The sequence below is a fragment of the Electrona antarctica genome (assembly GCF_951216825.1).
Source record: "Electrona antarctica genome assembly, chromosome: 3".
NCBI classification, from domain to species: Eukaryota; Metazoa; Chordata; class Actinopteri; order Myctophiformes; family Myctophidae; genus Electrona; species Electrona antarctica.
The window spans coordinates 26,175,941-26,190,421 of NC_136808.1; the positions used below are offsets into that span (position 1 = coordinate 26,175,941).

Below are 14,481 nucleotides of genomic sequence, written 5' to 3' on the forward strand. Positions count from 1 at the left end.
ACGTTGACAACGTTTGTAATAAACCAACCCGTTTGTAAATACGTCAAGATTTGAGCGAGTTATGACTATTTTTCTTTGAGCTGCCATAGAACATACTGTACTGCATCCCCTCAGCAAGATGGCCGCCGGGTGAACTACATCAGAGACTTCGCCTTGAGCCATCTAGCCTTTATATATGTCTATGGTGCTAACCTCCAGCTCTGCTAGCTTTTCCTGGTCTATGGTGTTTTTTATTTACCGACGAAGCAGCTGTCCTTCTTCTTCTCCAGGACCTGGCTGACGTTGCGGACGCTGCAGGGCGAGAACTTGTTGTTGTTGAGCTTGTCACCCGACGTGGCTCGGGCGTACATGATGAAGTTACCCCGCTCCTTCTTGTCCGGCATCTTGGACTCTCCCGGAGTGCATTCTGTGCCAGAGTCATGCTGCAACGACAATACAATAATAAGAACATCTCCACGTTTATATAGTGCTTTTCGAAGTACCCAAAGCTGTGTTGATTTCGTCGACTAAAACTAAGACGAAAAATGTTCGTCGACTACCTTTTTTTCACTGACGAAAACTAAATGGAAACTAAATGAAAACTAAGCTATTGCGACTAAAAACAAGACTAAATATACTTACTTATCGGCTGCGAGTTGTGAGCTTGTAGATCGGCTATTTTCAGCAAGAAAATTAACTAACTAACTCAAACTAAAACTAGACTAACACTATAACATTCCAGGTGACTAAAATGTGACTAAAACTAAAAGGAAAACTATTCAAGAGACTATGACTAAAACTAAAATAAAAAATTGCTGCCAAAAACAACACTGACCCAAAGGTGCTTTACACGGCATTAGACCGACAACACCGTCGCTCCTGATATGCGCTGCCGGTTACAAGTTAACACCCCGAACGCCGGGGTTATTTAATCCATTAAATCATAGCGCCCAGCGATTTATAGCAGCGGAGCACATTTAGCGATGGACCGGATGCTAACCCGGATGTGGCTGAAGTAGCTAGATGTAGCCAAAACACTCTAGAGGCGATCGACAACAACGGGAGGTATGATTAATTCTACCGCGACTAGAGACAGGACCGCGGTGGGCTGTCTAACACATAATCTTTTCTTAGAATTGGACGGAATGATTTAGAACAAGAGTTATTCACGTTTTAAGATTTTCGATCTTGTCGGCTAAAATGGGGGGGGAACAGTTTCGATGACGTCCCACCGGAAAATAACATTGAATGTTGCTCAACAGATGATTAATTCATTAATTCCCAGCCTGTGGAGCGATGAGATCGGTTTTGATATCAATAATCTCCGTCCTTTTGATCAATCTCCGTCCTGGGCGTTACTAATTGATTGAACGGAGAACTCCGACCTTGACGCTCAGGGTGATAACTAAACCGTGCTGTGGGTTAAAACTAACCCGTTCATTTGGTATTCATTAAAAACTTTTTTGGGGAATGTATTTTTGAAAACGTTTGAAGTTATAATAATCAAAAACAAAATAGAGGGAAAAAAATAAATGAAGGGACCCCCCAAAAAATTTGTCCAGAGTCGACCCACTATTTGGGAAACAGTGTGCTATGGAGTATAAATTAGCAGCTATAGAGGTGCAGCAGGACAGACAGTGTTCAAAGTGTCTATAGTTACTCACAGGAGAGCCAAAGTTGTGTCCGACCTCGTGGGCGAAGGTGATGTGCGAGACCTTGGGGGGCACGTGGGAAGCGTAGTTCTGCACGGTGATGATGCCCGTGTTCAGAGACTTCCTCTTCCCGTCAGAGTACAGCTTACTCTTCTCACAGATGCCTCCCGAGCTTCCTGAGAGACACAAGTATGAGACAAAGAGACAAAACTATTTTTCACTGACAAAAACACATGCACAGCCCGTACTACAATATACGTGAACATTATCATCTCTGTCAGGTGGAAACCTCATATGTCCAAAACTGTTACTTTTCAGGATTCAAATTTAAAAAACAAAAATAGCAAAAATAAGCAGATCTACAACCTCGAGCGAGCTTGTAGATCTGCTACTTTTGATGCTTTCATGCGAGGCTACTGTAGTATGATCGAGTAGGGCGTTAATTTACGGAAAAATAAACACACAAAAGGTCAAAACATGGAGAAAAGAGGCTTCTGCCCGACAGCAACAACATACTTACGTACTTATCCGTCAAAAGGTTAAAACACCCCCCAAAATCCCAAGAGCTTATTTTCATTGTGCTCCTTTGAGTGCATGTCAAAGCGTGTGTACGTGTGCGTGTGTGTGTGTGTATGCACGTGTGCGTGTGTGTGCGTGCGTGTGTGCGCGTGTCGTGTGTGTGCATGCGTGTGCCATGTGTCCATACAGCAGCTAAATGCCTAAATTGTAAATTGTGCGCGCGTGCCTGCGTGTGTGTGTGTGCGCGTGCGTGTGTGCATGTGCATGCGTGCATGCGTGTGTGCGTGCGTGTGTGCATGTGTGTGCGTGCGCCATGTGTCCACACAGCAGCAACGTGAGCAGGTGGTCCTCAGTGTGGCTCTAGAGCGGTGACAGCCACAGCTAGTAGGGGGGGTTGGGGGCGTTTGGGGTCATGTCAACACATGTCACAGAGTCAACATCTATCTACACTGCTCACGTACAGTACAGTACAGTACAGTACAGTACAGTACAGTGCGGCAAGCTCTTATTTTAGGCTCCATGTGGAGCAGCTAACAAAAAAAAGAAATGATGACAGTCATATTTGTCAGGTGAAACAAGCACTGTCTCTGTTCTCCCTTCCCCCCCAATATTATTATTATTATTACATATATTATTATTTTTGTAACATGTATGTTTCTGTGTCACAACCTCACGACCGTTGTTTTGCGTTCGTTTTCCGACGTTTTGTTCGTGGTTCAATCACTGTGCTTTGTCGTGGCTTTGCTGCTGTCCATGCAGTTATAGCTCATTAGTATTAGCAGCTAGCTACCTGTCGCTTCGAGCTGCGGTCTTATGGGGCGGGGCTTAGGAGACAGCCAATCGTGACTAGGTCGCTAATACATGATTGGCTACACAAGTGGTGCAGAGACTGCCATTGGCTTAGACTATTTGCTTAGGGGGCAGTCAATCTTTTTTTTTTTTTTATATAATTTTTATCCCACGATTTTGCAACCCATTGTTTTCACCCAGTGTCAATTATCTAATGTAATCCTGGGCGCTACACTTCCTCTGCCAGGGGCAGCAGACTGACCTCATGCTTCCTTTATGCATGAGGAGTCCCAAACTGCATCTTTTCGCCTGACAGGGGAGAGTTTCCCCAGCCGGACGCAGCGAGTGGAAGGAACACGTTATTCCGACCAGTTCCTTTCATCATCAATCATGACTAGGTCGCTAATACAAACGGGCCTGTTGTTTCACCTGACAAACATTAAGAGCAAACAAACACAAACACACAAACAAGTCTTGTTTTGCTCTTGTTGGTAGAAAGACTTTTCATTCTGTAATAATGTCAGTTTTTTGTGGATGTGCTGCACATGCATGCTTCAACTCCCCACATTGAAGCCTCTTGAAGCAGTCTACCACAGTGCTCTCAGGGCCGCGGGAAGGTATTTACAGTAGGAGGTGCTGAACGTTTAGGAGGGGGTGCGCACGTGTAAGCGTGTGCCGCAAAATGCGCGTGCACACACCTCGTGCACGCACATTTGTGCATTTTCACACGGAAAAGTGGCGTTTACTTTCCTATATATACTATAATAACCATCTTTCATAACGTCTTTCCAAGTTCTCTTTCTTCACCATCACTGTTCAGTTCTTGCTGATGAGACAAATAATTACAGTAGAATAATGATGAGAGAGCTCTATCCAGTACCATGTATGGTGCACAAATACATATGGCTGAGATTTCAGTTCTTTATTTCTTGTTCTTAGTTCTCTGTTTGCTGGAAAGTTCTAGTCAAATGATTTGTGGTTTGCCACCAAGTTCCCTTTATTCACTATCACTGCATATAGTTGTACAATATGTCTTTTGTGTCATGCCGTCTGTTCCCAAACTCATTTAACTGATGTCTTGTCTCATTAGTAGTAGCTAATAATAAACAGGTCAATCCTGTGTTAATTCACTCTATCCCACTCATTTGTTAGTTTCAAGAGTAGTAGTGGTTTCCGTTAAGGTGAACAAGTATTCAATGTTGATGAGAAAGTCTTAGAACATGCGCACCGGTAGGTGGTGTGATGTAAGGAATTATGCCAGTGGAACAATGAAAGAGCAACAATGAAAGGCAGCTATTAGCAAACATTACTTCTAGCTGTCTGTCTTGTCTTGCATCCTCACCTGACATTAATGGAGGTGGTGCTCCAGCCCCTCCAGCACCCCTACTTCCCTCAGCCATGAGTGCTCTACCAACGTATTACTGCTGATGATTGGCCATTTCTCGCAGTTTGTATAGGGAGCAAGATTGGATATTATTTATTTATAAGCCCTTGTGTCAGTGGTAACCTTCTTTTGTACTGATCCTCGCTTTCAGAACCAAAGGTTACTGGACATTCAAACCGTTCACAGACACACAGATATACCCGTCCACGTGAGAACAGTGAACAAGGAAAGACTGCTTATTCTCCACACAAATGGAACAAACTCCAGGACTCTCTCAAAATGGTTTGATTTGTCTCGATAGAGACATTCAGGGTGCTTCTTGAGGACACACTACATAGTGACTGCACATGTTTCGCGTAACACTATATTTATTTGCATTTGTGATACATTTACAAAAATGGGGGGGGGGGGGGGGGGGGTAGTTCTGCACGGTGACCGTGATGATGCCAGTGATGATGCCAGTGTTCAGAGACTTCCTCAACCGTTGATGTGTGAGTGTCAAGCATTTTAGGGTCTCATTTTTATAACGGTCAATGATACTCATAATATGAGCCGCTGTGCTCATGTGCACTTTGGGGCTCGTTTTCCTACACCCAGTTGCTTGTTTCTCTCACAAACATCTGGCGACACTAACACATGATTGGTTGTTGCAGACTGTGAGGGAAGGAGGGGGAGGGGCCACATCATCATCTCTCATTTCCAATAAACCTACACATCATCCACAGGCAACAGCTTCCAGCTACTATGACACAACATGAGCTCAGCAGAGCACTTAACAGGCAGTAAACAGTGTGTGTGTGTGTGTGTGTGTGTGTGTGTGTGTGTGTGTGTGTGTGTGTGTGTGTGTGTGTGTGTGTGTGTGTGTGTGTGTGTGTGTGTGTGTGTGTGTGTGTGTGCACATACGCGTACGCCCTTTCACTGCAGCTGCTTATGTGCGTAGGCGGCAATTGGTCCAATTCAATAAGAGGCCCATTAGCGGGTTGGAACAGGTTCATTCTTGGTTCACTCTGACCCTACTACAGCATTCAGCACACTTGCTCAGTGCTGTGTCTCTGTCTCTCCCCCTCTCCCCCTCTCTCTCTCTCTCTCTCTCTCTGAATTGATTCATCCGAGTGTAGAATATTGCTAATTCACCTGTTATTGATTGTTTTTGTTTGGGTGGTGTGACTTCTGAACTTGGAGAGCCGAACCAAAAAAAGACTGATGAACTCCATGTAAAGTGCCGCGGATAACAAAAGCCAGCGCTTTAATGCGTTAAAGTTTAAATGCTGTGACCCCCCCCCCCCCCATAACAGGATACTATGATAATACTAGGAGAAAAAAAAAAAAAAAAAGGCGTACAGAAAGAAAGTGTTAAAATGATGTCTTTATGTGGCCACACCCACCAGTTCAATAAGTATGCTGAAGCCACACACACAGCTGTGGGAGGGGTTTAAGGGAGGGGATGATATTGTGACGTCACTAGAATTGGTGTGTTTCAAATTGGACCTTTTGACCGAAAGGCTTTCAGCTTTCAGGAAGAAACCAAAAAAACAGACATAATATGTGACTAAATTTGACTGAAGGACTGGCATTGGATTCTTTTGAATTTTCGTTTTTACATGTCATGTTTTAATGACATATTGTGAGTCTTCTTTCCCAGTATCAACAACAGACAGAGAGCTGCAGAAACGAGCCTGACCAACTGGAAGAAAATAATCTTACATGTAAAACAACCACCTTGTTTGTGTAGGCAGTCAGTCAGTCTTATAATTAAACTGTTAATTGAGCTATTGTCTATGTCTTCTACGCAGGTATATTTAGTAATCAATCAATTTATAGAAGCAGTAACCCACGCCAGGCATAATCATTTTCACAAGTCTCCATTGTGTGTGTGTATGTATATGTGTGTGTGTGTGTGTGTGTGTGTGTGTGTGTGTGTGTGTGTGTGTGTGTGTGTGTGCGTGCGTGCGTGCGTGCGTGCGTGCGTGCGTGCGTGCGTGCGTGCATGCCAACATGTAAGCGTTTGACAGATTCATTAAGGCCTGCTTGCTTGGGGAGCTGTCACATTGAGTCCTTTTAACCCATTTAGGCCCGACATCGAAATTTAAAAAATGTCTTCTAAATCCTGACAGTTTTCTGAAAAACCTTATGTTTCTGTATCAGTGGTGCTCAATATTTCATGTCAAGGACCCCAAAAATTATATGTAATTGACCTCCACCCCCCCATCTGAAAATATGTTGTTCCAGGGACCTCTCCAGAAGCAAAGATTTGAGTTAAAATGTTCACTGTAATAATATATATTCAAAGATTTGAGGCACATTTTCATGATTTTTCAAAAATAGTAGACCTACAAGTTGAGCTTGAGCTTCTGCTATTTTTCTATAGCTAAAGTATAACATAATGCTTTAAAACACCAAAAGGGGTTCCCGCCCAGAATGGGTTAATTCCCTCTGGCATCAACACCTCATTGCTGACAGCAATATGAACTATGAAGCTACATTTATATTCCATCGCATCCCAGGACTATAAGCCAAAACAACAGCTTGCTTGTCAATCCGTTATTTTGTTGGGAACTAAGCGGCACCACCACCACCACCAACACCAGGCTTGGGTGGTGCAAGTCGTGCTGTCTTTAGTGGGAGCTGATGGTAGGTGTGGCACTTCACCTCAGCAATCCATCTCCCAGGGGTCTAGCACATTGTAACGGGGACAGACTCCATCTCCCAGGGGTCTAGCGCATAGTAACGGGGACAGACTCCATCTCCCAGGGGTCTATAGCACATTGTAACGGGGACAGACTCCATCTCCCAGGGGTCTAGTGCATTGTAACGGGGACATACTCCATCTCCCAGGGGTCTATAGCACATTGTAACGGGGACAGACTCCATCTCCCAGGGGTCTAGTGCATTGTAACGGGGACATACTCCATCTCCAAGGGGTCTAGTGCATTGTAACGGGGACAGACTCCATCTCCCAGGGTCTCTAGTGTATTGTAACGGGGACAGACTCCATCTCCCAGGGGTCTAGTGCATTGTAACGGGGACAGACTCCATCTCCGAGGGATCTAGTGCATTGTAACGGGGACAGACTCCATCTCCCAGGGGTCTAGCACATTGTAACAGGGACAGACTCCATCTCCCAGGGGTCTAGTGCATTGTAACGGGGACAGACTCCATCTCCCAGGGGTCTCTAGGGCATTGTAACGGGGACAGACTCCATCTCCCAGGGATCTAGTGCATTGTAACAGGGACAGACTCCATCTCCCAGGGGTCTAGCACATTGTAACGGGGACAGACTCCATCTCCCAGGGGTCTAGCGCATAGTAACGGGGACAGACTCCATCTCCCAGGGGTCTATAGCACATTGTAACGGGGACAGACTCCATCTCCCAGGGGTCTAGTGCATTGTAACGGGGACATACTCCATCTCCCAGGGGTCTATAGCACATTGTAACGGGGACAGACTCCATCTCCCAGGGGTCTAGTGCATTGTAACGGGGACATACTCCATCTCCAAGGGGTCTAGTGCATTGTAACGGGGACAGACTCCATCTCCCAGGGTCTCTAGTGTATTGTAACGGGGACAGACTCCATCTCCCAGGGGTCTAGTGCATTGTAACGGGGACAGACTCCATCTCCGAGGGATCTAGTGCATTGTAACGGGGACAGACTCCATCTCCCAGGGGTCTAGCACATTGTAACAGGGACAGACTCCATCTCCCAGGGGTCTAGTGCATTGTAACGGGGACAGACTCCATCTCCCAGGGGTCTCTAGGGCATTGTAACGGGGACAGACTCCATCTCCCAGGGATCTAGTGCATTGTAACAGGGACAGACTCCATCTCTCAGGGGTCTAGCGCATTGTAACGGGGACAGACTCCATCTCCCAGGGGCCTAGCACATTGTAACGGGGACAGACTCCATCTCCCAGGGGTCTCTAGGGCATTGCAAAAGGGACAGACTCCATCTCCCAGGGGTCTAGTGCAATGTAACGGGGACAGACTCCATCTCTCAGGGGTCTCTAGGGCATTGTAACGGGGACAGACTCCATCTCCCAGGGGTCTAGTGCAATGTAACGGGGACAGACTCCATCTCCCAGGGGTCTCTAGGGCATTGTAACGGGGACAGACTCCATCTCCCAGGGGTCTCTAGGGCATTGTAACGGGGACAGACTCCATCTCCCAGGGGTCTCTAGGGCATTGTAACGGGGACAGACTCCATCTCCCAGGGGTCTCTAGGGCATTGTAACGGGGACAGACTCCATCTCCCAGGGGTCTAGCGCATTGTAACGGGGACAGACTCCATCTCCCAGGGGTCTAGTGCATTGTATCTCCCAGTCTTGATATTTAGTCGTCTAAGACTAAACAATTTCAGAAGACTACATACACACTCAGCCCTGGACTAATCAGACTGGACTTGTGTGAAGATAACGGATACAGAGATGAGACTGAGGAGTCCGAGAGGGAGCTAATGGTGGTGGAGAAAGTGCTCGCATGTTTTACTTAAGCAAAAGTGGCAATGCTGCAATAATATAAATACTGTGCGGAATTCAAAAATGCAGTCGAGTAAAAGTACAAAGGTATTGGCATCAAAATGTACTTAAAGTACCAAAGGTAAAAGTAGGATGTCTCATTTCCAGGTGCAGAATGTCTCATTTCCAGTTTTCAAATGTATAACATAAATCATTTGAAGCTCGCAATGCGTCGCATTTTCAAATGGCCGAAATGTACTGTACTGTATATAGGGCTGAAGTGGTTAATGCATGTTTTGTCTTAATAATCAAAATCTAAAAGTAACTAGTAACTAAAGTTTTCAAATAAATGTAGTGGCCTTTATGGCCTTAATAGTTAATAAAGTACTTAATTCTTTCTGCGCCATCTACGAGCATATTCGGACCCCCTCCGGTTGCTATGCAACGCCTCCGTCCCCACCAGCTATGGGTTTCATTGAGCCTCCATTATAACATGATTTTCAAAGCCCTGTATCTCTAAAGCTTCGAGCGCTGTTCATGGTGAGCCGTCGCGCATCCCGACGATCGTATTTCATTGCGCAACACTGTTGCGCAATGAAGTATAAATGTCTCCTAGGGTGCATTTGGGGAGTTTCGCTCCCCGAAACAACAGGTTTGGAGATCTGTAGGGAATTGATTAAACAAGTCCCCCACGCGCCCAGTCTCAATGTTTGTAAACAAAGAATTGGTCCATTAACCACTAGAGCAGGACGAGAGAGAGAGAGAGAGAGAGAGGAGATTAATGGAAATCTGCAAGATGGGAAATATCTGAATAATTATTCCTTCTCATCTTATCCAGTCGTTTGTGAATTTGTGATTAAAAACAAACAGTAACCATGGTAAAAACGTACGTACACACACACACACACACACACACACACACACACATACACACACACACACACACACACACACACACACACACACACACACACACACACACACACACACACACACACACACACACACACACACACACACACACACACACACACACACACACACACACACACACACACACACACACACAATACTTGGCCCATGTTCATGCCCTTGCAAAGGATATAAATGAGTTTAAGCTTTGATCCCCATTGATCCTTTTATGAAGCATAATTTTCATGTGGATTTCACGATAAGCTCATTTTGTGCAGAGAGTAGAGACTTTTGTCTTTATCATTCCCTTACGAACCGCGGGGAGAGAGAGAGAGAGAGAGAGAGAGAGAGAGAGAGAGAGAGAGAGAGAGAGAGAGAGAGAGAGAGGACACAGAGAGAGCCAGAGAAAGAGTGTGGAGATCAAGAGGAACAATGCTGACAGGACTGAAAAAACCCCCCACAAAGTTCAAGATGCATCTCCTTCCCCTCCATCGTCCTTGAAGTAAAAATTACACACAACCACAGAAGGAATGAGAGAGGGATGAAACGGAGGCAGACAGCAGGGCTTATCAGGGTGTGTGTGTGTGTGTGTATGTATGTGTGTGTGTGTGTGTGTGCGTGTTCTGATAAACATCACCACCAGCGAGGAGTCAGTAATTATATTATATTACTGATCTTATGAACCTGGGGGGGAGGTCCACACACACACACACACACACGCACGCGCGCACACGCACACGCACGCGCGCACACACACACACACACACACACACACACAACTTTATAAAAAATTTTAAAAACACTCTCAGGGTTAACCCATTATACCATGTATTTGGCTGCGGACCCCAGCATCTGAAAATGTGTTTTTTGTGCCAGGGATTCAGGGACCCCCAGAAGAGAGGATTTGTGTTAAATAGTCTACTGGAATGTGCATGAACCCAGAAATGGTGGTTAGTATAAACTTTTATGATTCAAATGTCATCTATAGGCTTAGAAGATGAGATTAAGCTTGGTTGTTAAAGGTTGCACGTTGAGCAATTTGAGTCATTATGCATATGTACTATTAACATCCTGTATAAGGCAAAAACAATACAATTTCATCATGCTTTAAGTAGCATGTGACATGTCAAACTAGGGGGTTTTCATGATGCTGAATCCATTCCAAGCATTATTTTTGCAAAAAAAACACTCCTTGGCCTAAAAATGGCCATCGCCGTCTTGACAAATGTGATGAGGTCAGCATATATGGCGTTATTGACAGAAATGTAGCTCCATAGTGTTAAGTGTGTTCATTGTCAACTGAGATCTCCACTCTCGATCTCTCTCTCTCTCTCTGTCTGTCTTACTCTCAGAGACAATACGGTTACAACTATTCCCCTGATTACAACGATTGCCTCGGGACAGCGTGTGTTTATGAAGAGACGTGCGGGGGTGTTCATATAATAGCTAGATTCGGATAACATAAAAAAAAAGGTGTGATGTACAAGTCCTCTTTAACCCATTCAGGACGGGAACCCCTTTTGGTGTTTTAAGCATTATGTTATACTTTAGCTATTGAAAAATAGCAGATCAACAAGCTCATAGGTCTTGTAGGTCTGCTATTTTTGAAAAATAGTGAAAATGTGTTGCAAATCTCGTGTGTAATATTGCAATTATACAACAGTTACCCTTAAAACAAAGATTATCGCTGGTGGGTTGTGTGTGTGTGTGTGCGCACGTGCGTGCGTGGTGTACCTGACGGAGCGCCCACACAGGCCAAGCTGTGTGTGTGTGTGTGTGCGCACGTGCGTGGTGTACCTGACGGAGCGCCCACACAGGCCAAGCCGTGTGTGTGTGTGTGTGTGTGTGTGTGTGTAGTGTTAGGCCTACCTGACGGAGCGCCCACCCAGGCCAAGCCCAGCACGCCGTCGTCAAAGTCCCGGTCCGTGAACACGTAGGCCAGGCAGTAATCGTCGTGGTTCTGCTCAGAGTTGAGCTCCAGGAACTTCTCCACGCCGATGTTGGCGAAGCGGAACGGGTTGGATTTGTCCTTCTCGTCCAGGGTGGTGTTGATCTGACAGGGGAGGGAGAGAGAGAGGGAGAGAGAGAGAGAGTTAGGAACGGGTTGGATTTGTCCTTCTCGTCCAGGGTGGTGTTGATCTGACAAGGGAGGGAGAGAGAGAGAGAGAGAGTTAGGAACGGGTTGGATTTGTCCTTCTCGTCCAGGGTGGTGTTGATCTGACAGGGGAGGGAGAGAGAGAGGGAGAGAGAGAGAGAGAGAGAGAGTTAGGAACGGGTTGGATTTGTCCTTCTCGTCCAGGGTGGTGTTGATCTGACAGGGGAGGGAGGGATAGAGAGGGAGAGAGAGTTAGTGTGCAACGGGGTGTGAAAAAACACGGGAGAGACTCGTAAAATCCCCCGTCGTCTTCGTCTCTGTCGTGGGTGGAAACCTCATATCATTGCTGTCGGGAGGAAACCTCATAACTCATTTTTTTATATTTTGGACACTCTTTACGTCTGCGTGTTTTTTTCGAAAATACTGAACCAATGGAAAGTAGTAAAAAGTGCTTTGGACAAAACCTCTTAACTCAAAATGTCTACTAAAGCAACTAACGCCACCACATCTCCCCCTCCCATGGAAGTAATTGACAATATATGAAGTTACAACACCAACTTTGATTTATGAGGTTTCCTCCCGACAGCAGAGATATGTCCAAAAACTGGTACGTTTCAGGATTCAAACTTATAAAAAGTAGCAAAAGTAACAGATCTACGAGCTCGTTTGGAGCTTGTGGATGTGCTACTTTTGATGGTTTGGTGTGATGGTGTAGTCATGTGATCAAGTAGGGCAGTGGTTCTCAACCAGTGGTCCGGGGACCACCAGTAGTCCTTGAGGAGGTTCCAGGTGGTCCCCAGCAAAATGATGGGAGAGCTCGTAACCAAATGGACCCTTACTAGTGCTTTAACTTTTGAGCTCTCAATTGAGTCAAATCATTTGACTTTTGAGCTCTCAATTGAGTCAAATCATTGTTAAAACGTCTGCATTACTTCATTTACAAGAAATCTGTACACAATTAGAGAATGTTAGAAGAATTGTTATATTATTTTCAGCCTGCCCGACTGTGACGACATACTACAGAGTCATGCATACTCCATCGGACTGAAGCTGAAACCTTGCATGATGCTTTTATATACGGTACTCTCATCGTAGAAAAACCCACTAGCATAGAGCCCTGAGGGACTCAACCATCTGGGCTTTAACCGGTTAAAATGTGAGAGTAATGCTGCATTCACATGGAATCAGACAGGCGGTATAGACGGCAAACGGCAAAAACCTGTTGGACGGCACGGCACGGAACGGTAAAAAAGCATCGATGCCGTCTGCCGTTACCGTCACCAGGTTCTGGCTGTCGTGCCGTCCTGTTCCGTTTACAGTCCTGCCTCCCGTCCACTAACATGACATTGCTTGATTCCATGTGAATGCAGCATTAAGTGGTTAAGTGACTTTCGTTGCACTCACCCGCTCGTAGCGCGGCACTCTGTCCCGTGCTATGGGCTTGTGTAGATCTGCAATTTTTTCTACAGCTAAAATATAACATAATGCTTAAAACACCAAAAAGGGTTCTCGTCCTGAATAGTGACTTTCTTTGCACTCTCCTTTGCACTCAGCCTTCTTGTTGACTAGGGTTCATGCCATTTACTCTCACATGTTAACTGGTTAAGAGCATCTACTACTGTAAACGCCTCAATTGTAAATTGTACAATGGCATATGTGCAGAGGTGGACTTACCACCGGGCTAGGGTGGGCTGTAGCAATCCTTGAAAAGGATTGCAATCCAATTCAAGTGAGATTTATGTTTAGTTATTGTACATTTAGTATTATGGTTAAAACATTGAGAGCTTCTGCTCAGACAGTGACGCTGTGTTGTGGAAACCCCTGCCAATGTTGCTGTGCATGGCAGCAACATTTTGGGGTACCCAGCCCCCCCAAAAGAGAAAGACAGGCAGACAGACGGTCTGCCTGTCTTTCTCTTTTGGGGGGGCTGGGTCCCCAAAATTACAGCGAAATTAGAACAAAATACGCCATTTTTTTTCCAAAATGCACCGCACAGCCCAGGGGGGCCCTGAAATGTTGTCTAGCCTGGGGGCCCTTGGGAGGGTAAATCCGGCCCTGCATATGTGACCAGATTTGACTGAAAGCCTGCCATCGCACAACCTCCAGCTTTTCACCAGAGGAGAAAACATTTTTATTTTTTAATTCCAAAATGAGTTAATAGCACAGGCAGACTCTTCACATACTAGAGCATGTCTGAAATAAGTGTCAGAGCTGAAATCGACATGTAAATATGAAATAAATGCTTAAACATGTAGCTATAGGTGTAATGTTAGAGACCACAGAAATTAACCTTTCAAGCCTGTTTTCTCAACTTGCTGTTTTCTGCAAGACATTACTCTATAAGCCATATCTCCAAAACTGGTGGGTCAAACTGACCAACCAATATGTCAATTTGAAGCTATGATTCCCTGCTTTCATATGACGAAAATTCAAAGAAATCCAATGGCAGTCCCTCAGTCAAATTTGGCCACATATACTAGCATACCAATGCACAATGATGCTACAGTGTGAAATCTCTGCACTCTTGTCCAAGCTCTCACGAAACAAAAAACGTCCTTCGTCATCTTCCTGAGAGCGAACCAACCTGCACACAAAGTGTTTGGACCGTGAGACTGTGAGTCTCTTGGGGTGATTTGGATTTTGGCACCGGATGCCCGCCTTGTGAACGCAGCAACGTTTGAAAACTTTTCACAGGACT

The 14,481-nt window shown here is 45.4% G+C and overlaps 1 protein-coding gene across 1 annotated transcript in view; it reads right to left on the minus strand.

The window, feature by feature from the left end:
* Positions 1-14,481, minus strand: part of LOC306920810 (disintegrin and metalloproteinase domain-containing protein 10-like) — a 132,498-nt gene that overhangs the window by 26,295 nt on the left and 91,722 nt on the right. The window contains 3 exon segments of the mRNA XM_079497722.1: positions 239-422; positions 1,644-1,807; positions 11,558-11,741. Of these exon segments, the coding sequence (XP_079353848.1) occupies positions 239-422; positions 1,644-1,807; positions 11,558-11,741 (532 nt within the window).